The 26,038-nt window shown below is 36.0% G+C and overlaps 2 protein-coding genes across 2 annotated transcripts; both read left to right on the forward strand.

The window, feature by feature from the left end:
* The first annotated feature begins 2,828 nt into the window (after positions 1–2,828).
* LOC144662299 (retinoic acid receptor RXR-alpha-like) lies at positions 2,829–12,273 on the forward strand. The gene is made up of 6 exons (XM_078523085.1): positions 2,829–3,218; positions 7,004–7,266; positions 9,094–9,235; positions 10,083–10,249; positions 10,662–10,883; positions 11,654–12,273. Exons 2-6 carry the CDS (start codon positions 7,029–7,031, stop codon positions 11,899–11,901), a joined length of 1,017 nt encoding a protein of 338 aa, XP_078379211.1. The 5' UTR covers positions 2,829–3,218; positions 7,004–7,028; the 3' UTR covers positions 11,902–12,273.
* A 6,289-nt stretch (positions 12,274–18,562) lies between these two features.
* On the forward strand, positions 18,563–22,978 carry LOC144646188 (thyrotropin receptor-like). The gene is made up of 5 exons (XM_078505736.1): positions 18,563–18,660; positions 19,204–19,275; positions 20,239–21,515; positions 21,570–21,592; positions 22,943–22,978. The coding sequence occupies exons 1-5, from the start codon at positions 18,563–18,565 to the stop codon at positions 22,976–22,978; spliced, it is 1,506 nt and encodes a 501-aa protein (XP_078361862.1).
* Positions 22,979–26,038: the final 3,060 nt, after the last annotated feature.

A 26,038-nucleotide genomic window follows, 5' to 3' on the forward strand; every position in this document is an offset into this window, starting at 1 on the left:
GTCTGTTTGATTTTCACTAGATCGTAATGGTCTGCGCTTCTGATTACTACTCCGCGTCCGTCGCTTGTGAGAACCAGCCTTAAGAAAAGGAAATGTCGTGTTCTAACAGAAAAGAGTTAAAGAGTTTATTTACCATTATTACTTTTTATCTCAAAAACTCACGGTGTGCCTTATTAGTGCTACCGGCCGGGAGACGAAATCGACGAGCTAGACAAACAGAGTTTATTTTCGGACAACAACTCTGTCATGAAAGCCTACATTTTTCGATTTCGTACTTCGTAGCCGCCCTAACTTGATCTTTTCTTGAATTTGGGTTTATTACTTTTTTGGGGTGTTTTTCTACCATGCAAAGGTTATTTTCTACTCAGTGCGGTCCAGCCATCGACCAATCGAAATTTTACCGGTGGCGACTTTTGTCAGATCACGCACACTGTCTCGTTCCCAGGATCTTACATGTATGTCATGCATCGGTTTGCGTGCGAAAAGAAAAAGAAAGAAAACAGAAACATATTACTCTTGAAATAAACTGATAACAAGTCAATACATCAAACCCTCCGATATACCTTTCGTTTTACCTGTTACAAGCCGGATCCCATTCAAACAGAAATTCGTTTCATAATCATATCCATCCTCGGGTTGCGTGATTGTTGCCTGTAATATATGATCTGCTCTGGTGGTTATATCTTCAGGGGGTTTCCAAATTGAATATCAAACTTTTGAATAAGTGACAGCAGAGCGACTCTTTGTTTTGAGATAATGTTTATGAATTGTAGTTATCATAATTACGTTGTTCGAAAATAAACTCTGTTATGAATTTCTACGAACCGCTTTCTTCTCTTATGTAGAGGTTCAGTTTACTTTAAAAACTGAGTTCTCACTTTCATTTTTAAGAAGAAAAATATACAACTTGTCAGTTAGCTTGCCAAGGTGTGTCCGGCTGTTTTTCTCTTTTTCTGTCTACGTTCTTTGAAAGAGAGCTAAGACGGGGCGGTTATAAAGTGCTTTCACTTTTCGTGAACTTTTTAGTGTTGACAGACGACTGAAAAGTACTCAGGTCACCAGTTTAAAAAAATAACAAATTTCACCAGTTTTGGTAAGTTTCAATTTCATCTGACTAATGGGTGTATTGTATTTAGTGCACTTTTTTGCTGGGTCATGTCAGAATTTTTAACGGAATAACCGATCAAATAAGAGCAACACGGATAACGTCACAGAGGCAGCGTGAATAACTTAAAAAATTGCACTTTAGCAGATAGAGAAAACATAGAGATATTTTCAGTTACTTTCACTGCGACGATAGAAACTCAGTCTAGTCAAATTATTCAATTATATTTTAAGTCTTTTTGAACAATTTCGTCCCAGCAGTGTAAGTCTGAGTTTTTAAACTAAACCTTCGTCGCCTTTTAAATAAACTCTAATTCAGTAAGACGAACTTGATCGAACTTTCCATTTTCTATTCAGTCGAGCCGCCGAACGCCTGCTGTCAAATCCGAAGCCAAATTTTGCTGATAAAAATTCGAGCAGCCGAAGGAGACTATATCTCTACTCGATATGGCCGATGCAAGAGTTAGAAACTTCTGGATAGATCTAAACTTTTTTAAACACAGAATCATACGATGGGACACGATTCTGTTTTCTCTTTGGTTTAGTTATAAAGTCTATTTCTATTCAATTTTGTTTTGAAGATAACCACTGTCAGGTAATGGGCTCCTACCACCTTCAAAATAACAGCGCTTAAAATTATAAATTTAAAATTAAAGTTTAGCGAAGGATACTCAGCCATGTTATCGTGTGAAACCACTCACTTGATAAGCGAGTAAAAATATGGCTGAGCCAAAACGTAATGGTTTTCCTTTGTTTTTCCTTATTCTATTTGAATATAAACATTTTACAGACTGTCAGCCAAAAGCATGAAACATGGGCCTATTTTGAAACAGATTTTGGAGTTAAGTCTGTACTGTCGTATCAAACTTGCGGTTTCGATCTACCTTCTGTCTGCTAAAAATCAAGCCTTGTCCAGCGATTTTCTTAAAATTCGTTCGAAAAATCTTGATTTTCATTTCGGGATATCCGTCTGATGGCGTCGGGGCCAAGTACTAATTTCAAAAAACCACAAGGCGGATTTAGAAAGAAACAACCCGACAGTTCGTCTTTGCAGGGAAAAAGCTATCATACATGGGAATATAAAATGTAGTACCTGTTTCGGCAAAACGGCCGCGCATTTTCACATTTTTCCTTCAAACAAAGTTGTTTCAAGGAACGAGACCAGTTATGCTATTACTGTACTTCAAGAGCTTTTTTTAGAACACTGGACGGCTAGTAAAATTGCGCGGCTGTTAAATAAACAATTTTGAAAAATACCTAGAAAAAAAAGTAAAAAGCCATCTATGTTTTAAAGTATATATTTATTTTGCATTAAAACGGCCTCTGTTTATCTTTACAAGATGTAATTTTGCTCTCTGCAGGGTCGAATGCTTCGTATAGTCAACATGCTACAGCGGGGCCTATTCAACAGCTAACTTTATTTTGACTTGAAAAGCGCTTGAATTGATATGAATTTTCGCCGGTAATTTTCTTTGTAAAAAGGTACTCTTAATACCAAAGAAAGTGATCTTTACGCATTAAACCTTACTTTTCTGCCTCGTGCTGAAATTTTACGATTAAATAATATGAAAATAATGTCTAAAATAGACAAACACTAACAATCAAACATTTACATAATGCTTACAAATTTTATTTAAATTCTTGCTAACGAAATGGGAATAGCAACAGCTGTGATACTGCTGTTTCTCAAACTAACAATGAAAAATTTATCCAACTGTCTAATCTAGCCCATCACTTCCCACCGGCAAAAGCACTTAACAATAAATGTGCAACTCATTGGCTCTTGCAAATGGAAATTGATTTTAAAATTTGAGTTTGTAATTTGGCATATGATATTTTGCGCAGAACTCCTTTTGAGAAAACGTTCACAGGATATTAGCTGATGATGCTTTGTATTAATGCGCAGGTAATTTATTACACTTTTAGTTCAAGGAGTCAAGCATTGACTCTTTCTTCACATCGAACACAATCGCCATTTTACCGACGCCGTTGATTCGTTCAGCACGTCTCAGAACTCTTGCATTTCGTTGGCTTTTCTCAATCTCTTTATCTTTCGAACTCGGTTAGGAAAAAGACACTAAATCATCGGGGAGATTTTCATTGCAGTTAACCAGGTAAGTAAAGTTTAATTGGAAGCATTTTATTCAACTGAGCTGAATTAAAACAAAATTTGCCACATTGGACGTTTTAATTCGAAAACTGTATCAACTAACTGGTAAGCTATTCAACAAAACAACAGCCAATTTGATTCACTCTGGTAAACATAAAGTTTGTTTAGCGAACATATATATGTCGGTCTTCCAAAAAAGTTAATTACCCTAGGTTGTTAAAGTGAAAATCTATTTGACTCAAGAAAGAACTTCCTTGTTGACTAAAGCGCCATCAGTATAAACCTTACGTTTCGACCTAAGCACGCTGAGTTCAAAATATACTGTTCAAAAGTTTGCTCACAAGTAAAAACAAAATGACTTACCGTGTTTGATTTTATCCAAATCGCCAATTGATATCACCTGCCTACGCCAAAGCGAAAAAGGCGTACGACGGGCCGAGCAAATATCATTTATCATTAGCTTTAGGAGGAAAATTCAATTTAACAAAAAGATGAAAAAAAGCCATACGCAATTAAAGTAACAATTAAAAATCCTATTCAAACAAAATGTTGTTTTTCTGATACAACAATGACTGCGTTGCGCGACATATGTAATTTTCACAGAATGTCTGTGTTCACTTGATTACAAAGATATTCTCTTTTACACACAATAACTAGACCTTAGCCAATACAGTAATAATATCTGGTCCGAATTCACTCGGATTCAGACGACTGGCCATAAAAACGGAAAGCTACCATTGTATTTAAAGTATATTCAGAGAGCCGGTTTGAGGAAAGATGGCTCAAAACCGAAAATTAATCTCGATTGAAACTGAAATACGACTGTGTGCCGCTTATATAAATGAAAATGAATATATTCATTTTAGGACTGTTCTTTTCGCAGAAGAAGTAGATAAATCTTTTTTTTTTTACCCTATCAGCGATCGGTGTTCAATTTCTCCTTAAAATAACAATGAAAAGCTGACCACCCAGGTCATAATAAGAATTCAGCAACTGACATGTATCAACTGTTTCGAACTGTTGTTGTGGCTTACATTTTAGGAATTATTGTTCCAATTTAGATTACCCGGTTGTCCGAATTTTCATACTTACGAAAGAACTCTGAAGAAATAAAGAGAAAAGATAATAATTTAAAGGAAACGAAAATAGTTTCCTTAGTTCTATAGCAAACTATATGATTTGGCGAATTATTCAAAACTATGTAGATTCAGATAACTCATGCGTGCCCTGTATATATTACTCTACGTGATCGAAATTTCGACCGCATGCAAAATATATTAAGGTGGCTCAACTGGATTTTCAAGGGGTAACACCGCTCAAGTTTGAAAATTAACTACGTCGCCAATAACAATGTTATCGAAAAACGATCACCACAGTTGTATTAGATAAAGATGAAATTTTTTTATGACCAGTGTTTTATTGACATCGGAGTTGCCATAGCGACGAAATGACGTCATTACGTTTTTTACTTTCGCTCGTATTACTCGGCACCAGGAGATTTTTTCGAAAATCGCTCAAAGGGGCTTGTACCACACATAGTTGCCTCGATATTGGCAAAGTTTTAACAAATTCTATGAGAGCGTTTTCGAAATATTTGGGGATGAAGTTTTCGGGCCTATAAATACAGTCAAAAACATACTAACGAGAAAATGGGGTAATATCTGAAGAAAACGACGCGCCTGTGAATTGCAATTTCATCTTATAGTAGTTTGATTCCATTTAAAATCATGTGTAAAACAGTGGTGGGGATTGTTTTGGTCGATTGCGAGAAAAAAGAATTTGACGAGCGAGCGTTCAGGTGCGCTTGTTGCCATTTTTGTTTATAATTTGGTCTATGCCTACAAAAGTGATAATAAATTAAAAACCGCTCGATGATTTTTTTTTTAAATTTGACAAACACGAGGTTTGTCATCAATTGATATAGCTTGCAAGTTTCAAGCTCATTGAAAACATTTAAGGCAGTAAAATTGGGCCTCCAATGTACTGATTTTTTCTCGCAGATTTCGTGTTTACAAGCGAGTGTCCTCATTATTCACGGGTATTGTTTTCAAGTTTCATATCCACGTGCACGACTTCAGCAAAAAAATTCATGTGCATTAAATAGGACGCGGACTGCTTTCCGAACAGTTTTCCGAAACATGCTTATATTGCTTAAGAAATTGTAACAGCATTTGTCGGGCGATTGATGTCAAGGGCCTCTGTCCAGAAAACGAAAGCTATTATTCGGCATATATGGTCATTGCTATTCTCACCCCAACGCAGATTAGTATGCTTCGGAAAAATTTTCGGAAAGCAATCGAGAATTCTGTTTAATGCAAATGAATTTTTTTGCTGGAGTGGTCCACGTAGATATGACACTTGAAAACAATACCCGTGAATAATGAGGACACTTGCTTGTAAACACGAAATCTTCGAGAAAAAATCAGTACATGGGAAGCCCAATTTTATTGCCTTAAATGTTTTCAATGAGCTTGAAACTTGCAAGCTATATCAATTGATGACAAACCTCGTGTTTGTCAAATTTTAAAAAGAATTCATCGAGCGGTTTTTAATTTATTATCTTTTATGTAGGCATAGACCAAATTATAAACAAAAATGGCAACAAGCGCACCTGAACGCTCGCTCGTCAAATTCTTTTTTCTCGCAATCGACCAAAACAATCCCCACCACTGTTTTACACATGATTTTAAATGGAATCAAACTACTATAAGATGAAATTGCAATTCACAGGCGCGTCGTTTTCTTCAGATATTACCCCATTTTCTCGTTAGTATGTTTTTGACTGTATTTATAGGCCCGAAAACTTCATCCCCAAATATTTCGAAAACGCTCTCATAGAATTTGTTAAAACTTTGCCAATATCGAGGCAACTATGTGTGGTACAAGCCCCTTTGAGCGATTTTCGAAAAAATCTCCTGGTGCCGAGTAATACGAGCGAAAGTAAAAAACGTAATGACGTCATTTCGTCGCTATGGCAACTCCGATGTCAATAAAACACTGGTCATAAAAAAATTTCATCTTTATCTAATACAACTGTGGTGATCGTTTTTCGATAGCATTGTTATTGGCGACGTAGTGAATTCTCAAACTTGAGCGGTGTTACCCCTTGAAAATCCAGTTGAGCCACCTTAAGGTCAGTGATCAGTTTACTTCAGGGCTTCAAAGAGGTATTTTAGGTGGTTTTCCACACAGAGACATTTTTAGGGAGAAAAAGACCCTAGAATTTAATTTCTTTGGTCTTTTCTTTTCTATTTCAATGTCACATGTGCCTTGATTTTTTTCTTGTATTATTGTAATTTATTATAACTTTGCAAGACTGTACCAAAAGACTTCCGCTCTTTATTTGCAGATACAAGCAGTCTCAAAGCGGCTCAAAGTTCTCACTAATTTTCGCGTTCTTCTCTTGATTGTAAAACAATCAAGAGGATTTTTGATTACTAAACAAAATTTTTTTAAGCGAATGTCGCCTGTGGATAGATGACTAACACATTTATCCATAGAAAACTGTTTCAGTCGAATGTTTGTGATTGGTTTTTAACACCAGCGCCACTCAATCAATCAGAAGTAGAACCAAAACTGACCAATTCTCGCTTGCCTGCGCACGTTTTCCGGAGCTTTGTAAGGCCTACATCTGTATTTAGATCTGCATTTAAAATCTGTATTTTAAATCTGTATTTGCTTTGAGTTTGGTTTGATCACTGGATAGTTTGCGTCCTTTGTGATTGGCCAGAGTGATTCGTACATAGATTTTGTATTTTACAACACTCAATTGAAAACTGTTCTATACAGGGATCACATCGATATATAGCAAGAGATGGAGAAGCCGTACACAACAAACCGTATCTGTGCTATCTGCGGAGACCGCTCTTCAGGATTTCATTATGGCGTACAGAGCTGTGAAGGCTGCAAGAGCTTCTTCAAGCGAACTGTCCAAAAACAACTTCACTACACATGCGTGGAGAGCATGTCTTGCCAGATTGACAAGAATAACCGGATCAGGTGCCAGTTTTGCAGGTTTCAGAAGTGCTTATCCTTAGGCATGCTCAAAGAAGGTAAGGGATAGAATACCTACCATATATGTTAAACTAACATTTGAACCTCTCTATCGTAGCTAGATCTCTTGTAGGCTCACACCTTCCATTAACAAATATTTAAACTTCCCATACAAAAACACCTTTCCTATGGACAAGCGGGCACTTAGGGTGTCTCAGCTTATTCTGATATGTTCCCTCATTTCCAAGCCTCTTTGGTTTTTGACAATCTTGTCTCCAGATCAGAGTCCAATACAGTACTTACCCGCTTATAAGAACCCATTTTTTCAAATTTAGCCTAAACGGGTTCTTATGTAAATGGTGCTTAGTGGAATTTTAGGCTACGCAGGTTCTTAAATAGGTTCTTATTTAATGAGAAATATATTATACACCTGTGAATGGTAGAAAGGTGGCATGTATATTAATTTAATGCCAAAACAGGATCTTTTTTGTTTAATAAGCAACTTTCACTAGTCAAACTTGTTTATAAAGCCAAAAAGACGCCTTATTTGTTTAATAAACAAGAAAATTTGGAGTCCGAAAACAATTTGGGAGTCCGAAAACAAATTGAACCCTGTTTTTTTTAGGTTAATTTCTAAAAGAACCTTTCTATAAGAGCCTGTTTCAAATTTTAGGCTAAATAGGTTCTTATGTGAATGGGGTCTAAATTGATATTTTTAGGCTAACAGGTTCTTAAATTGCAGGTTCTTATAAGCGGGTAAGTACTGTATCTTTAATCCTGACCAAACCAAAGGAATCGGCGAATCGGCGGCTCTAGCAACGAGATTGTACTTCAAAAAGTACCAAAGAAAGGTGGCCAGAATACTGCAGATTGGTCACAAAATGAGAAACCTTACTACCCGATGTCCTTAAATCAATACTACTCTTCTATTTCTTTGTACTTTCTAAGAACTAAACCACTTGAGACCTACTGAAGTAGAATTATTTAGTTGGACAACAATCAGTTATTGATGAGATAATTAGAGTTGGTAACTCAACTTTGCGACAATGTATAATACAAATCGCTACCTTGTAATTATGTCATTTAATGGGCACTTTATCAACTTACTGTTGATAAATTATAAACTGGGTGAATAAACCGCCAAGGCTAATTTTGAAAATCTGACGTTTCGAGCTTTAGCCCTTCTTTGGAGCATACCGTATTTACTCGAAAAGGGGGCCGCGGCGCTTATCAAATTTTTCGCGCCTCAAGTGCGGCGCTTATTTAAAATTTGGACGCCACAAAGAATGTAACCTTTTACAGTTATTGGAAATAATGTCTTTTGATTGTCAGTATTCGTCTCTTGCTGAAAAGAGAAGTGGCGCTAGCTGTCAGTTTGCGGCCCACACAACATTTACAGAACTACGTGTTGTAAGAATGTTGGATAGAAAACTAATGGGCTAGCGGTGAAACAATCACTTTGAACTGCAAAACATCGCTTATGATAGAAACAAATGTCCAAGTTTGTTTTAAAGTTGCTTTGTAGTTGTGTTTTTACTTAAACGGAATTCCTCGAATAAGCACCGCATCGGGAGTGCGGCGCTTATTAACATTTTTTGTCCCAAATGCGGTGCTTATTCGAGGGCGGCGCTTTTTCGAGTAAATACGGTAGACACTTTGTACCCACGTTGGCTTTTCACAATTCGCAAAGACGGTTTGTTCACCTTTTCAACTTCCAGTTGTTAATCAACTAATTAAGTTTTTAATTTGCCTTTAATGCTGCACAATAGTTTCTTTAGAAACTAACAAAATTGTGTCGCTTGAGAAGAAACTGTACAGTCAAGGCTTGTGCTGGATCGAGGCAGTATGTGTGTTAAAGTACTTTTAACATGCTTTACCTTTATTAGCTGTACGAGAGGACAGAGCACCTGGTGGCAGACCACGAATTAAGTCACTGATTGGAATGAAGGAAAATGCCGACACGTTCGTGTCGTCTGAGTTGATTACACAACTTATTCAGGCACGCCCTGATGCTGCACCGAAAAGAAGGTTGGTTACATTAAAATAGCCCAATTTCGATATATTAAAATTCAGCCCAAAACAATAAACCTCAGGACGAGGCTCCGGGGACTAAACTGTAGAGTTTGTGGAGTTTATTCCCCGGAGCCTCGTTGTGATGTCTATTGTTTTAGGCTGAATTTTAAAATATCGAAATTGGACTATTGTATTCACTGTCGAACTTGAGAAGTTGTGAGTTTGCTATACTTCTACCATTTGGTCCATCAAAGAAAACGGATTGTTTTTTACTTATCTAGTCAGTCAGGAACAAATCCTAAACCAATTGCGATTTGAATTACGCAAGCTTTCGCTCGCTTACCATGGTTACACGGTTTTGCTTCGAATTCTGTTTGGTTTATTCCTTATTTCTATTTTTCAATGTTTAATTTTCTTGCGATTGATCAGATGTGGTTACTTTGGGATTTGGTTTTGGCTCTAGGCTCGTTTTGCGCCACCATTGATGAGCCACTCTACCAAAGTACTGACCACAGATCAAAACTGCGTTATGCGCATGCAACCTGTGATTCGAAAGCTTAACTGTGAATGGTGATTAGCAAGCTGCCCAACGCTATTCTCTTGAACCCTTCGTTGCAATGAATGCATCCACATTCGTGGAAATTCCATGACATAGGAGACCAGGCTGCATATTCATGCTTTCAGTGTGTAACGTCCTTGATCAAGTGAACTCTATACATTATTAATTCTGGTTTCCACTGGATATCACAGGTTAAAAATTCTGCTACCGCTGATTGAAACCTTGTTTTAATTTTTTTTCTATACAAATTTTGACAAAGAAGGTAGAATGAGAAATATAAACTCTGGAAATTTTTGTCAACAGGCCAGACTATATGGAGCTTGGTTTTGCTGATATCTGCCCTTTGAATCCTGTGGAAATTGTTATGGAGCTGGTCCTGCAGGAAGTAGACTTGATAGTGGCTTGGGCCTATAAAGTTCCCGGATTTAGAGAGCTGGATCGGGACGATCAGGCTAGCCTCGTTTCTACAGGTATCAGTAGAAAAAACTCTTAAGACCCAAGGCTGCTGAAATAATAACCTAAATATCAGGCTTTTCAAAGGGAAGGGAGGGATAGGAGAGAACATGAAAGGAAAGAAAATATCCTTCTGTTCTTTCCTGCAAATGTTGTGAAAGCCTTACTCTCAGGTTAAGTGAAATCTAGCAAACGTTTAACCCTGTTGAAGTGCCGAAGCATAAGGCGATTAGAGATATTATTCTGATTTCACCTACTTTTGCCGGATGCTTATCTTCTGTACATTAGCCTCATCTTTAAGCATTATTTTAGGTTGCTCTAATATTTCACTTCTTAAGCGAGTCAGGAAGTGAACGAGTGAGTGAATTACTAAATAAGTAATGGTTGTAGCATTGCGTAACATGGTGTTTGATATATATTTTCTTTTAGCTTTACTTGAATTATTGGTCCTTCGTATATGTCAGCGGTCCAGTGCTCATCAGGGCGCAGTGCTGTTAGCTAAAGATGTGCTCCTAAATCCCGAGCACTCCTTTAATATGGTCTTGGAACAATGGTCTTCGCAGCTGGCATGTTTTGCTTACAAGTTGCAAAGCTTGCAGCTTGACATGGCAGAGTTTGCCTGTGTAAATGCTATTATGCTTTTTGAGCAAGGTGAGATTTCTTTCCACTAATAACAGTATTAAAGTTACGGTATGCTAAGAGCGGAGCTTCCGCGCGCACTTTTCCAGAGACCCATATGTAAGCAAATTTGGTAACCCCATCTAGCTTAAAAATTTGATTGACACGTGATTGGTTGTCCGTCCTTCCTTCCGTACGCCACTTGCACTGCATGTACGCGAGCTGGGCCCCATACCTTAGAAAAATTAAAGAACTAAAAGAGAATAGAGAATATAGTAAAGTAAGGAAATGTACAAGTGACATAAAAGAGGAAACAACTGTTAGCTTTTCACTGCCAGTATTTTCGTGTTTGCAAATTAAAGTTAGCGTAATACAACAACCATAATGACCTGCAAGCATACGCTGTTTCAAACTGGCCTTTGTCGTCAATTCAAAGTGTGATACCTTTATCCACCGAATAAATGACTATCCAGTAGAAAAATATGACAAAAAAACTACTTTTTCGGCACTGGACAGTGATTGTTCTGGTAGACAGCGTTATCAATCCTTTGAACTACCGTAACCAGACCTCATTTTGCAAAAAGGGAAAACAGAACCGGCATAAAGGTAGCCTTCCACGCAGACACCCTTGGAGATTACTTGACGAGCGCAAAGAGCGTCTACTAGCAGAAGGGCTTCTGCATAAAAACGGTGAAGAAAGTTTAAAAACTTTGCACATACATGGCGGGCCAAAATTGTTGTTTCTTTAATTTATTATCGCTATTCCGTTCCTTATACGATTACATGATTTTGTTTTTTCGCAGAGACGAGCTCAGGATTGAAAAACAGAGAGATGGTCGACTTTATCCTAAATCGCTCCCTTGATGCATTGCGGGACTATATCAAGTGTTCATATCCCGACAAACCTAGCCGCTTTGCTCACATTTTGCTCAGACTTCCAACACTGAGAAGTGTGTGCTCCAAAATGGCGCACGAATGCTTGTTTGCCCAGTCCTTTCTCAACTTGGCTGTTCCTCAAGTGATGTCATTTATTTTACAAATGAAAAGATAGATGCGAAAGTTATAATTATGTAACTGGGCGATTTCTGTGACTCGTCTATAAAACTGTAAACACACTATGCTATCGTGTTGTTGTGTATGAAGTGCAATGTGAAAATAGGTACGCATTAGGTACATGTGCCTCTTGAGATTTGTAACTTGGCGTGTTTGTAAGAGTCGATAAACGTTTGTGCAAAAGGCAGCTGTAAGGTTCAGAAGAATTGATAAGTAATTGAATTAATAAATGAAAAGTTAAATGCTATGCATTCAATTAGCCTACAAGGGCCCGTGAGTATCAGGCCTCACATTGCGCACCGGTTAAAAATAAGGTCAAATATTAAATAAAAATAAATAACTGTTACTTGTATAGTACATTATTGTATGTAAGCTTATCAGGCTTAGAATCAACAATTTATAACGGTAAGAACAAGTTCAGATTATTTGTAACAACGATCATTATTAAATGCCAGAGTGAAGAAATAAAAATAAAGTGAAGTGTGCTCATTCGTTGCTACAGGTTTTATCTTTTTCAGCGGGTACCTCATGATGAACCAATAGTATATTAGTTGCACTAATTTTCATTTACAAAGAATACCTGATGTTTTCCTACAAGCCGAATAATCCCTAGTAGTTAATTTATTTTGATTTGCTTCTTCCAGGCTTTTAATTTCTACTGTTACATTGACAAATTTCACAAAATCAAGAATCAAGACAATTTTTGTTACAGTTTAAGGTGGCTCGACCCAGTTTTTTTCTAGCGATACCTATCAACTTTAAAACCCTCATACTTAAAGGGATTAATGTCAATCAGATATCCACTATATCACATGGATTACACATAGACTGAACTGCAATATGATATAAATTTTTGGGAGATCGGAATGAATATCACGTGACAATGACGTCACACATGTTTTTGCTCTGAATCGAATTTTAGCTCGTAACCGCATTTTCTCTCTAGATCCTCCACGCTACGTATACCTTGGATGTTTGCCTTCAGCTCTGCCGAGTTTCATCGAAATCTACAAGAGGAATTTTGAAATATCTTGGAATTCCTTTTTGGATGGTGTAATTTATGCGTAAAATATAGATAAGACTTCATATAAATAAATTTGCTTCTTTTTTATGTTTAATGAAAGGCTTTAGTCCTCAATCCTTTTAAAAATGTCTTATATCCGATATCAAAACCGTAAAACGTAGGTAGACTTGTGCGATTTGGAAAAATATGGAATATATATGAATCATAGTGACGCTCAATGTTTAGCTCTATTTACCAATTTTACGCCTACTTTCGCAAAAAAGCGATTATTTCAAAACTCGTCGATGAATTTTCTCCAACATTTTTCAGGGTGGCAATTGATCAGTACACTAAACAATCCCTGAATTTCATGCTCATTGAAAACTTCTAAGGCTGTCTAACATAAACGCAAAATTGAGTAAATATTGAAGCGATCTCGTAGTTTCGAATAATTTTGTGCTCTGGGATTTCCTATTGTTTCGAGTTGAACACAACATCGAATTCCTGTGCACCACGTGTGAAATAACTGTGCTTGGCCACCTTCCGAAAGCTTTCCGAAATCTTTCGGGATATGGTAATATTCTCGAGTTCAAGTAAGCAATAATGAATGAACGAAACTTATGTTTTGACGCCATTCAGTCATTTACAAATGACTTGACAGCGTACTCAGAAACTTACCTCGTTTACACTTTCCTTCTTTTGATTTTTAAATTTCTTTAGCGTAGCATTCAGTACGGCGGCCTTTTTTTGTTTTGCATTTCTTGTTCTTGGCATTTTCAACTTTCAACTCAGCCAAGACGTCGATCGCACAAGAAAAGTTGTTGCATGACAATTTTTTTCCATTGTTTTCTTTAAAACGGACCATTTTTCGGAAAGATTTCGGTAAGCTTTCGGAATGTGGCCAAGCGTTGTCGTTTCACGCGTGGTGCACAGTAATTCGATGTTGTGTTCAACTCGAAACAATAGGAAATCCCAGAGCACAAAAATATTCAAAACTACGAGATCGCTTCAATATTTACTCAACTTTGCGTTTATGTTAGACAACCTTAGAAGTTTTCAATGAGCATGAAATTCAGGGATTGTTTAGTGTACTGATCAATTGCCATCCTAAAAAATTTTAGAGAAAAATCATCGACGAGTTTTGAAATAATCGCTTTTTTGCGAAAGTAGGAGTAAAATTGGTAAATAGAGCTAAACATTGAGCTTCACTATGATTCATATATCTCATGTTTTTCGAAATCGCACAAGTCTACCTACTTCTTATGGTTTAGATTTTGGATATGAGACATTTTTAAAAGGATTGAGGACTAAAGCCTCTTATTAAACATCAAAAAAGGAGCAAATTTCTTTATATGAAGTCTTGTCTATATTTTCGCATAAATTATACCATCAAAAAAGAAATTCCAAGATATTTCAAAATTCCTCTTGTAGATTTCGATGAAACTCCGCAGAGCTGAAGGCAAACATCCAAGGTATACGTAGCGTGGAGGATCTTGAGAGAAAATGCGGTTACGGCCTAAAATTCGATTCAGAGCTAAAACCTGTGTGACGTCATTGTCACGTGATATTCATTCCGATCTCCCAAAAAATTATGTCATTTTGCAGTTCAGTCTTTGTGTAATCCATATGATATAGTAGATATGTCATTGACATTAATCCCTTTAAGTATGAGGGTTTTAAAGTTGATTGGTATCGCTAGAAAAAAACTGGGTCGAGCCACCTTAAAATGAGGCAAACCTATTTTTGCGTTGTATAGGTGGAAAACGTGAATTTAAAATTGTCAATGATTTAAGTTGAGGGTTTTTGACGTTTCCATGTCTTCAAAATCGTATCTTTTAAAAAAACTTCAAAAAATTACATTTCTATTGTTTTCTAGAGAAAGCGTCGAATACAAGGGTCGAAAATAATAAAAAGCGTTGTTAGTATGAATATCACTACAGCTGAACTCATAATACAAATTTCAAATACAAATAATACAAATAATAAAAGCTTTTTTAAGCCTCGTGCTATGGTAGACATAAAGAGTTTTCATATATTTCAGACCATAAGAAATTTATTGTGTTGCTTTCAATGTCCGACCTATTTTTTCTTTATAAAATAAATATACATGAAAAAGATAACGGCATGGCTTTTGATTTAGGGTATGTACTATAATTTCATTGCCCTCTTTGATAAATATACTGACAACTGCTTGTGAAACAAGAAAAACCGGTTGAGGGCTTGACATTTTCAAGACAGGTGTTTGTTTCGTTGCCGTGTTTTCCTAGCCAGTTGTTGGAAGTGAGCGTTTACCTCAGGTAAGATAAGCATCGTTTCAGTTTATTAATTTGTATTCTATCCTATTCTGCTTTCTCACTTCGCTTTAGGTTCGTTAAGGTTTGCTTATGCGAAAGCCTGGGTTAAGTTTTATTCAACCTTGAAGCGTAAAGGCAAATTTGGTCAAACCGTTGTTAAGGTTAAGGTTAAGGCTTTAATATTGTTTAGCACATTCAGTTTTCGCCTATTTGTAAGATTATAAATTTTCAAAAACAATTTGATGAAATTGTTTTCCGTAACTTGTTAGTGTGGCTATATATAAACTGCATCATGAAAAGAAACATACACACTTTTTATCGGTAAAAAATAATCTCCTGCCTTTAATGTGAACAAATAATATTGCTAGTAACTCTACAGAAGATTTCAGTTCCAGAAATAAAGAAAGGATTTTGGACAACTACACTTCACATCAAACCTTTTTATTAAAGTGTACGACCCCAAAAATGGATCAATAATCTAAATTTAATTCCCCTTTGCACAATGATAACAAGAGTTGTTTTTATGAATTTCGCTACAACTAAACTCAAATAACAAATATGAAAGGCCCTTAAAAATTTATGTTTGTGTTACAGTAGATTTAGAGAGCTTTCATATATTTCACATAATAAGAAAGTTATTTGATGCTTTCAATGTCGACTTATTAATTTTTAATTATAAATTCAATATGAATGAAAAATTTGCATTTCGTTACATAATCAAGGGTATACCTAACTGTTATTGCCCTCTTTGATTTCAAAACATCTTTGTCTTTTTTTTTTTCAGAGTATTTTTTAAGCTCATATAAAGTGACGATGAAGTTGAGTACCCTGGTAGTTTTTGTTGTTATCTTCGTGGAGGTTAAAGTCGAAGAAATCAGTGAAGTTTGTACAAGCAACAGATGTACCTGCTCTCGTGATAAAAAGAACATCACAGCAGTTTGTAGAATGAGTGATTTGGGAAATATATCACAGTGTTTTAACACTCCCTCGGAAGTAAACTCATTGTAAGTCATGATACGCAATAAGGTCCCTTCTTTCCTTTTGTAGCGCTTGTTTTCCGGACACTCGGTAATGAGCATATTTTTCGGTGCATGACTCACGACAGAGACAACGACACTATTTTTTTTTCTTTCCACATATTTATTGCCATTGTTATACATACAAATTTTACATACTCTTGTTGTATATATACCAATGACACCATATCTCTCTTTACAATATTAATCTATTAACCATTATCCTACTCGTAAGAACTTCTGATTTAGCGGTTATTAATTATGTTCAAATGCCATCTAGTCTGAAATTAGCTCTGCGTATTATTTTTTTACTGCTATATACCTCTCAGTTCTATATTTTAGATCAACTAGTTCTTTGAATACATCAACATTTGGGAGTTCTGAATATTTCCAACTTGACCAGATATGCAATTTTGGTAGAATTAAAAAATAATTCAACAAATCCCTTTTTTTTAATTTTCCAATGAACACGCCTTGTATAGCGTACGTTCCTCACGACACGACACCAGGTTTTACTCAAAATAAATAATACCATATTTTATACCAGTGCCATAGAAAGATACAGCCAATCAGAATACGAGGGAAAGCCGTTGTATATTCGACGGTATTCAACCCAACCTTCCCATCATGCGCTGCGAATTGTATTCTCGACGAAATTTAGTAAGCGGTATTTTCTATGGCAGTGGCATAAAATAGTTACACAACTACTCCTTCTCGTGGTATACTTCATGGAATATCCCACTTGTCACTTGTATTTTCTTGGTATACACACTCGCCTAAAGGCTCGTGTGTATACCGAGAAAATACAAGTGACTCGTGGGATATTCCATAGTATACCACTCGAAAGCGTTGCATAACTAGTATTATATACCAACCAGGTAGGAAGCTATCTATAAAACATGCAGTGAAAAGTCCTTTCAAATACAGTAGAAAAAAGTCTATAAAAAAAAGTCCAATTTCGAGGAATTTACTAAGCTAGTGGGTTTAATAAGAAAAATTGCAACGGTGAGGACGCGTAGTAAAGTAGCTGAATCTTTGAAAAACTAAAATGATCAACGAATATATACAGGGTCAAGCCTTTCATGTAAATATAATGGAAAATCATTATATAAGGTATCAAAAGTCGGAATTACTATATGACCAAATAATTAAACTGTATGCTACTTTCACCAACGTTTTTTGTGTTTTTGTTGTTCAGGGATTTATCAAATAATAAAATACAGGTGGTGAATCAGAATACGTTTGAAAATTTTTCAAGACTCTTCAGCTTGTAAGTAAAGTTTTAAATTCTAACAATTGTCAATTCCTCTTCCGCTTTAACTGAATGAATTTGCCGCACTTGTGTACTGCTCAGACAAAGCTTAAACATAATTGAATAAAGCTGTAGCTATTAAAATTATTGTTATGTTTAAATGCTGTTTATTGGGTTGGGTGCGTTATATTATGGAAAAAAAATACAAATTGTTACTTTTTATCAGTATTAGTGTTCAGTAGGGGGGGGTATATTATGGAAAAGACAAATTGGTTACTTTTTATCAGTATTAAGAATGTTCAGGCGGTCAGTTTTTCTCAAATAATACGGTTTAATACATAATTAAAGCTGAAGCTATTAAAATTATTGTTATGTTTAAATGCAGTTTATTGGGTTGGTTGCGAAATATTATAGTGCAAAATTACAAATGGGTTACTTTTTATCAGTATATAGAATGTTCAGGCGGTCAGATTTTTTCAAATAATACATTTTTTAACAAGTTGCCTTGTTAAGCAATTGTTAAGCCAATTACTTTCGCTTCAGATTGTTGTCAATTTCATCTGAAAAAAAGGGAAATTTTGGGGATTTTCCATAATGCCATTTATGCGGGTGATTTTCAAACTTTGTGTCGTTTGATTTTTCTAAACTATTTTACAATCTCCCAACAAATCTTCTGCAACAGCCAAAGATACTTCTGCGATTGTTTATTGATAATGAAAACTTTATAACCAATTATTTTTCTGAGCTCCAGTTACAGGTATTCATGTAAATTTGTAAAATAAATTACAGAAAAAAAAACATTTAACCTTAAATCCCCAGGCCACTAACAGAAAAACTGCTTTAAATTAATAACTTTAGTTCCTTTCTTTATGCATGTACTCTGCTGATTATCAAACGCGAAACCTCAGGCTGATCAAAAGTTCAGATTTATCATCATATTCAGGAAAATGGTTATAATAATAATAATAATAATAATAATAATAATAATAATAATAATAGTAATAATAATAATAATACATAAACATATTTATGCAGGATGACTATTTCAGTTATAAAAACTGCTATCAACATGGGTCCTGCGGACCCATTAACATATGTTCTCATTTATCCTGACAATAAGGGAACTGTCTCAAAACCTGTTGGAAGAGTTAGTGTCAAACAGTTTTTCAGGCCTCGCGAATCTCCTAAAACTGTAAGTTGTTTCGTGTTGAATGTCTCTTTCTAACAATTTTTCTTGCTGTAAACCACGCCCTTTATGCTGACTTTTCATCAGTTGAGGATGTAAGGAGTTTACTCAGCTGGAGTAAGTTTCTTTTGCAGGCCTCTGTTCCACAGCTAACTCTTTTAGAGCCAGTTTCAGGTAATAACTGCATAGAATGCATGCATGGCGATTATATCGGCCATTTGCATTGAACATCGATCCGTACTGGTACATGATAAAATTCATTTATTTTTTATCAAATCTAGATCTACCTAGCTAGTCTAAAATTAGTTTTGGAATGATTCGCTATCACTGATATCGACTATTGCTCCCTTATGTTCTGTTAATTTGATGTGTTCGGGCACTTGCTTCTTAAATAACCGAGTCTGTCAGTATTTTATGTCAAACCACTGGCAAACTACTACCAAAACGGACAGTCGCTCAGTATCCACCCTACCAATCAATCAGTACTGTTCCCAGCGGATAGATCAATGGTATATGATCTGACATATAGACAATTTTATCTTGCTGAAGGTCACTGAAGTATAACAACATTAAGGTGATTCACAAAGACGCTTTTAGCGGACTGTATTCCCTGCAAACACTGTAAGAAACTTAAAATATATAGTTAACTCATTTCTTAAATGTTTGTATGTTAAAGAGTTTGTTTGTTAGTTAGTAAGTCAATTACATGTCAATCAGTCAGTCTGCCTGCCTGTTCGTTTGTGTCTGTTTTTCTATCTGTCTACTCCAATTGCATTTTATGTAGTTCTTAATGTATTGAGTTTTTATCATGTTATCTTGTTCTTGTTCGAGTTCCTTTCTTGTATGTTATCTCATATATATATATATATCTATCTATCGATATCTATATTTTGTAAAAAGCATTTTTACTAATTTTAGCATTTTATCAGAACATAAAGATGTTGTTATCGTTTTTAATTTTTTTTTGTAGTGTCCCCAGTAAGTGTTTATGTAACTGCTCTTTCGGTATCCACACACAAATAAAGGTATTCGTTCATTCATTGTCCGTCTGTCTGTCCCTGTATACTGCTCTGTATGTCTGATAGTCAGTTTATCAATTTATCAGTCAGTCAGTCAGTCGGTCAAACAGTCTGGATGTCGGTCAGTTTAACTTGGATCGTTCGTTTGTTGAGCGCCGAGCGAGTGAATGATTGAGTGCTAAGGAGACAGATCGCCCCGAGACAGACCACGAACACAATAGTCGTCCTTGTAATTATCTAATTTCCAAAACCATTCATCATCAGTAGGATGCCTAAAATGGGTGAAATTCCTCCATTAAAAACATTAAATCCATTTTAATGGATTTTGTGGATTTACCCACTTCCTCGGATTTATAAATCCAAGAAAGTGGGTAAGTTGGTGGGTTGCCGGGTGGTTGGAAGAGTGGCTTGGTGGTTAAGTGGGTGGAATAAAAGGGGTATTTGAAAGATTCACTAGAGGAAAGAGAAGCACAAATCCATATGACATACAGTCCAACCGCAAACTATGACTTCAAGCATAACTGATCAGTGGATTTGAGATTTATATGCTCTCTTAATGTTTTAGAAACCTGACAGGAAATAGTCTCCAATTATGGAATACCCGTGGTGCCACACTGCACCTACCATCTTTGATGATCATCGATGTGCAAGGGAACATGGGATGGAGACCGGAAGAAAAATATCTTTTAGAATTACCAAGACTAAAGGAAGTAAGGAATGTATCCTGGGCTGCTGAATGCTTGGACTGTTGGCTCATCAAAAACGTTAGCGAAGACGAAATCAAGATATTTAACAATTCACTTTACAATTTGACTGGTCCTGATTCATGCATCACTTATCATTACACGCTAAGCGATTTCCTTGTGCTGCTTGCAAGACATCGCTTCCTCGTCAGAGAGTGTAAGAGTTTATCGAATTGTCTTCGTCAAAAAGAAACTAATTCCACAATCTCCCATTCTTGTTGGCATGTCACCCAACGCGTAATCTCAGGGCAATTGTTCTTTGGAATACTTGGAGGCTGCCTGAATTTGGTTGTGTTTTTTAACATTCTGTTGACTAGGACCCTAAGAAAGAATGTTTCCTTGGTACTCGTAAGTCATTTAGCTCTGGGCGATACATTAAGCTGTTTATATTCAGTTGCAATTGCCTCTATCATTGTGAGCAACCCCTACAGCTACTTGCATCACATTTCAGACAGTCTTTGTCCGAAAGTTGGATCTCTTTGGATTCTTGGACAATGCACAACGTCCATTACCTCTGTCGCACTCACTCTTGAGCGATACCTTTGTATAGTTTTCAGCATGAAGCCTGACATTCGCATGACACCCAGGTTAGCTTCCCGAGCGATTGCTTTTAACTGGATCGTTGCAGCATCCTTGATGTCTGCCGCTCTTTACCTCAAGATGTATCGCCGAAACTACCTTTGCATTCCAATTATTTACGATGAGAACCTTCCAAACGAAACCCGTTACACCATTGCTATGGGCTCTATAGGAATAATTCTTTACCTGGTGACCATCCCATTGTATGTCCACATTTACTTGGTTGTCAAACGATCCAGTCAGCAAATGGGAGTGCAGCGAGAGTCTACTCTGGCCAAGCGAATTGCCGTCCTAGTCGGGACTAACTTGGTGTTCTTTTTCATGCCTGTTTTATCGCTGGGTGCCTGGATGATACTTATAAAATCTAGCAATGAAAATATATCAATTTATTCCAGAAGTGCGGTAGAAGAATGGATTCCTCTGTATTGCTTGAGTGTAAATTCTTGCTTGAATCCTTTGGTACACGCCTTTAGAAATGACAAATTTAAACAAGCGCTAAGGAAAATACTTCCTTTCACGTTTGGAGCTACTTCAAACGTCACGGCCACCACCGGAGACGGAAGTGTGACACATGGTAACACAAGTCGTGTGACACCTGCCACTTAAACGACAATAGCCTGAACACGTCAAACAGAACGTTAAGTGGCGGAACAGCAAAACTCGAGGCTGTTTACAAAAAAACAAGAAAAGTTTGGGTTTTAATTTTTAACTCTTGTCCAAGATAGACCTAAAATAGTAACACAAGATGTCCAGTGCACCAACACGAATAGGTACTGAAATGAATGAAATGAATCTCGCAGTGTGAAAGCAATTAGCAATTGCATTTTTTTAGCCTGAAAAAAAAATTCAAGGCTGCAACGGGATTTGAACTGTACCCATGAACTCCCGCAATACCGGTGCGTTGCTCTACCAAATGAGCTATGAAGCCTTGATACGTTGGGAGAAGGTCAATTGTGGTCCTAATGTCCCGCATGTGGAGTAGATGACAAACTGAATATAGTGAAAGACATATATGCGAACTGCGGATAAATGATGATATGAATGAAATGATCATCGTAGTGTGAAAGCAATTTAAACAATTGCATTTTTTAGCCTGAAAAAAATAGCACCTTCGACGACTTCAGGTGCTTACTCTAAGGTGTTGACGGATAGGTACAAAATAAGATCACATTAAATGATCGAACAGTCAGTTGGCATTTTGGAGGCAGTATATTTTCGGTGTTAGTTACAACAACAACAACCATTTAATTTTGCCAAAAAAAATAAAAATTTTTAAAAAAAAAAAAAATTAAAAAAAATAAAAAAAAAAAAAAAACCAAAATAAAAAAAAAAAAAAAGAGAGGAAAATAAAAAAAAAAAATTAAATTTTTTTAAAAAGGATAAAAAAAAAAAAAAAAAAAAAAAAAAAAAAAAAAAAAAAAAAAATAAATAATTATTTATATTATATATATTTTTTGTTAGTGAGCAATTAAACTGAGTACAACGACGTTATGCAAAGGTAGCATTTTCACAGAGTCCGTTAAATACAGATTTCAACAAAAGAAGTGCACTACTTTCATCATCGGTCTACATGATGACAACAAGGTCTGTCTAGGTAGTACTCTTGCGCACTTTGTAGGACACATTTACAAACCCTTACGACAGATAACTCAGTATTAGTATAAAGAAAATACAAAACTATTGAAAGATCCTTTCGTTATGCATGCTATTTCTATAAACTTTTACCCCATTCACACCAAAGCTAAAACACGTTTAAAAGCTGTTTAGTTAAACACGGCTTCAAATTGTTTTCTTCGTTGAAGGTGCTAACTGACGTTTGTCTACTTTACATTCAGCACAATAAAAACACAAGTTACAGTGTGACTACTCCAACCAAGTGTATTGAAAACGATAATTAAAATAAAAAATAAAAAATTAAAAAATGCCTTTATAAAATTTCCAACCAAGGCCACCCAAGAAAATTCTTCACAAATTGACCAATAGTGTTTGCCTGTTAAAACAATAAAAATGGTCACAAATTTATTGCTTCTGTAACTTCTGTAACATGCAGCTGGTGTAGATCCATAATTTGTGGGAAATCTATTGTTAACATATACCGTAGGACAATCATGATGTAATTCCATCATCCCGCGTTTTTCCTTCCCTATTTTGCACAGATTTTGTCAGGTGCCCTTGGTTGGAGTAGTCGCACAGTAAAGCTAATTTGTGCCTTATATATATAAAATTCAGTATTTCAGATTTTTATTTTGTTAAACCCGGTTTAACTAAACATGTTTTGCTGGTGTGAATGGGGTATTTGTTTCTGTTTGTTTACACACTGTTTATTTGCAACTGACTGTGTTTGCTCATAACTCCAGATCGCTATACTCTATTTAACATGTTGATAATTACAATAAGAATACGAACACGGATAGGTCAGTTACTTGTTGAAAGATGATGATGATGATGATGATGATGATGATGATGATGATGATGATAATGATGATGATGATGATGATGATGATGTGATGATGATGATGATGATGATGATGATGATGATGATGACTTATCTCGTTCCTAGATCTCGCGGGTGGGCGAAGCCGAAGGCGAGATCTGGTCAACTAAGAAAATTTAAATTTTTTGATTGGCTGTTTCAAAACTTGGCTGTCACAGCGCTAAAATTTGAACGTGAGTTGCGAGACTTGTAAGGGCCTTAAGGGAATTCAATGTCTGCTTTTCAGGAAAATTAGAGATCGTGCACGCAATCATAATATAACCATTCTTGGGACGTTTCGTTGTTTACAGTCGGTCTCAAAAGTTAAGAAGATTTCTTCTCAGTTCTTCGTAGCATTATAAAGCTATTTCTAACGAATAATGATGTTTAAAAACAAAGAATCCGCCGTAAGAATACTTTCGTCACCCGATCAAGTTTGCATACAATCTAGACATGTCTCAGTCATTGCACGTAACGGCCGTTCCGAATAAACACTTTTTTAAATCAAATAAATATTTTACCCGAACTATTAAAGCTTTCATGATTGCCTTCTGCTTTATTCTTTGGTAAAATACTCTGCTAGATATCATCTCAGGAAAGACGGGATTGGTTAAGCATTCGTTATTCATTTGATTGGCATTTCCTTAGAATTGTCTCGGGTATGCGCTATGACCAGATCTCGCCTTCGGCTTTGCCCACCCGCGAGATCTGGGAACGAGTTTAGGTGATGCCAGCCATAAACTGCTGCTCTAATCATTAAACTTTTCTGAGCTAAGTGATATACTTGTCCATGGTGCTATTGCATTCTGACAACAAAAGGAGCGATGAATTAGTTTTTTCTTTCTTTTCATGATGTTGTTATCAGAGGAAAATTTATCATCTGACTCCTATTTCACTTCGCGATTCGTGCCATATCGGATTTTTGTTTGAACTGACTAAGCGTGGGATTTTTTTGTTAGGCAAATAACCATCTTCCAAAAGGTTATCGAAGGGGGATGTGGCTTCTTTGCCTTTTTGTCCCGCAATTAGATAAATATGTGATCGTATACGTCAGTACATATTTCAGTTATAAAAATAAAAGATAACACTGAGACAGAATATAAATGAAGCTAACTCGTTATAACTTGCCAACGATATACAGAAATCTAGAAGTTAGAAAACAACAAGTTTTTTTCCTTATATGGATAAATGCTGAGTGCTCCTAAGTGCTTAGATATGCTCGTGCATTCTCATACGCGAATTCTAGCATTTGCCCTTGGTGATAAAAACGATCGTCTAAGAATGTTGTTGAGGATATAACACAGGACAAAAGGACGGAGAGATTGGAATGCAATTTGCGATTTTCATGTTTAAATTTGCGGATCTTTCATGGCAGTTTCAATTATTCATTTTTTTTTGTAATTATGTTTGCTTGGTTATGTTTCAGGGCATTTTAGTGGGTATAAAAATAACTATGTTATTTTGAAGGCAAGGTTGTGTTTGTTTTATGGTTCTATAATTTGGCTCCATTCCCGTCCCTGTTCGATTGAACTGTGTTTGTGCTTTGTAGTCTACGAGTATTCCTTACTTTTTTTATAAGACCGTCGAGTGAGAAACGACAAATAGTGGAAACTAGTACAAAAATGACCGTGTAAAAATTCGGGGCCCGATTTATATGCGGCTATTTTCTCCACCCATTTTGGTTTCTTAATTCTTTTTCGCATCCTGCTTGATTGATCTATGCGAGAAAATTACGATGTACCGGTAGTTTACTCTTCTGGAGGTTGAAAACTTTAAAACACTTCAGCTGTCAAGATCATCATGAATTTATATGTAAATCGGAAATATAATTAAAATGCTAATAAGCCCTCATAAAGAAATTGCCTTAATGCCCGACGTTAATTGAAATGTGCTCCACTTGTCTTATTGAGCCTCGCCTAATCACTTAGAAAGATTATATATCTATATTTGAAATATAACATTTAAAGCCAGCGTATGACACGGCGTATTTATAAGCCACTCGTTTATGCAACAGTGAAACAAATTGCTTTTTGGTGTTTACAGCATTAAACTGTTGATCCTGGCAACCGTCCAGGTGGCGCGGCTGTATTATGTTTTTACATAGACGTGGGTAGTTCAACTCTTCGCAATATACGTGTGTGCTGTGTATATGTCCTAAAGGTAAGCTTTCTACACTTTATTTCAATGCAATATTTATTCTCATTCTATTCAGCCACTGCTTTAGCTTGACCATGTCTAATTTAGAAATTAATGGCATACAAGTTCAGGTAGATTTTTTAACTTAAGCATAATTTTGAACCGTCTATTGTGCTGTATAGGATATACAATTGTTTCCCGCGAATATAAAAACTGATAAAGAAATGGTTGGTAGTCGAAAAAGTTCTACCAATTCTACTATTCACCTTATCACTTCAATATTATATTTCAAATTTAGTCCCCAAATGTGGAAAACAAGATTGATTAAGTTCATTATTAACAAAATGAAGAGTTTCCTTTCCAGCATCTTTCCTTTATATTTCTACCATGTGTTTCCTTGTTTTACAGTTAAGCATTTCATTGACCAAAGGAAA

Source organism: Oculina patagonica, chromosome 1 (genome assembly GCF_052425735.1).
Source record: "Oculina patagonica isolate OP01 chromosome 1, crgOcupat, whole genome shotgun sequence".
In the NCBI taxonomy this organism is placed as follows: domain Eukaryota; kingdom Metazoa; phylum Cnidaria; class Anthozoa; order Scleractinia; family Oculinidae; genus Oculina; species Oculina patagonica.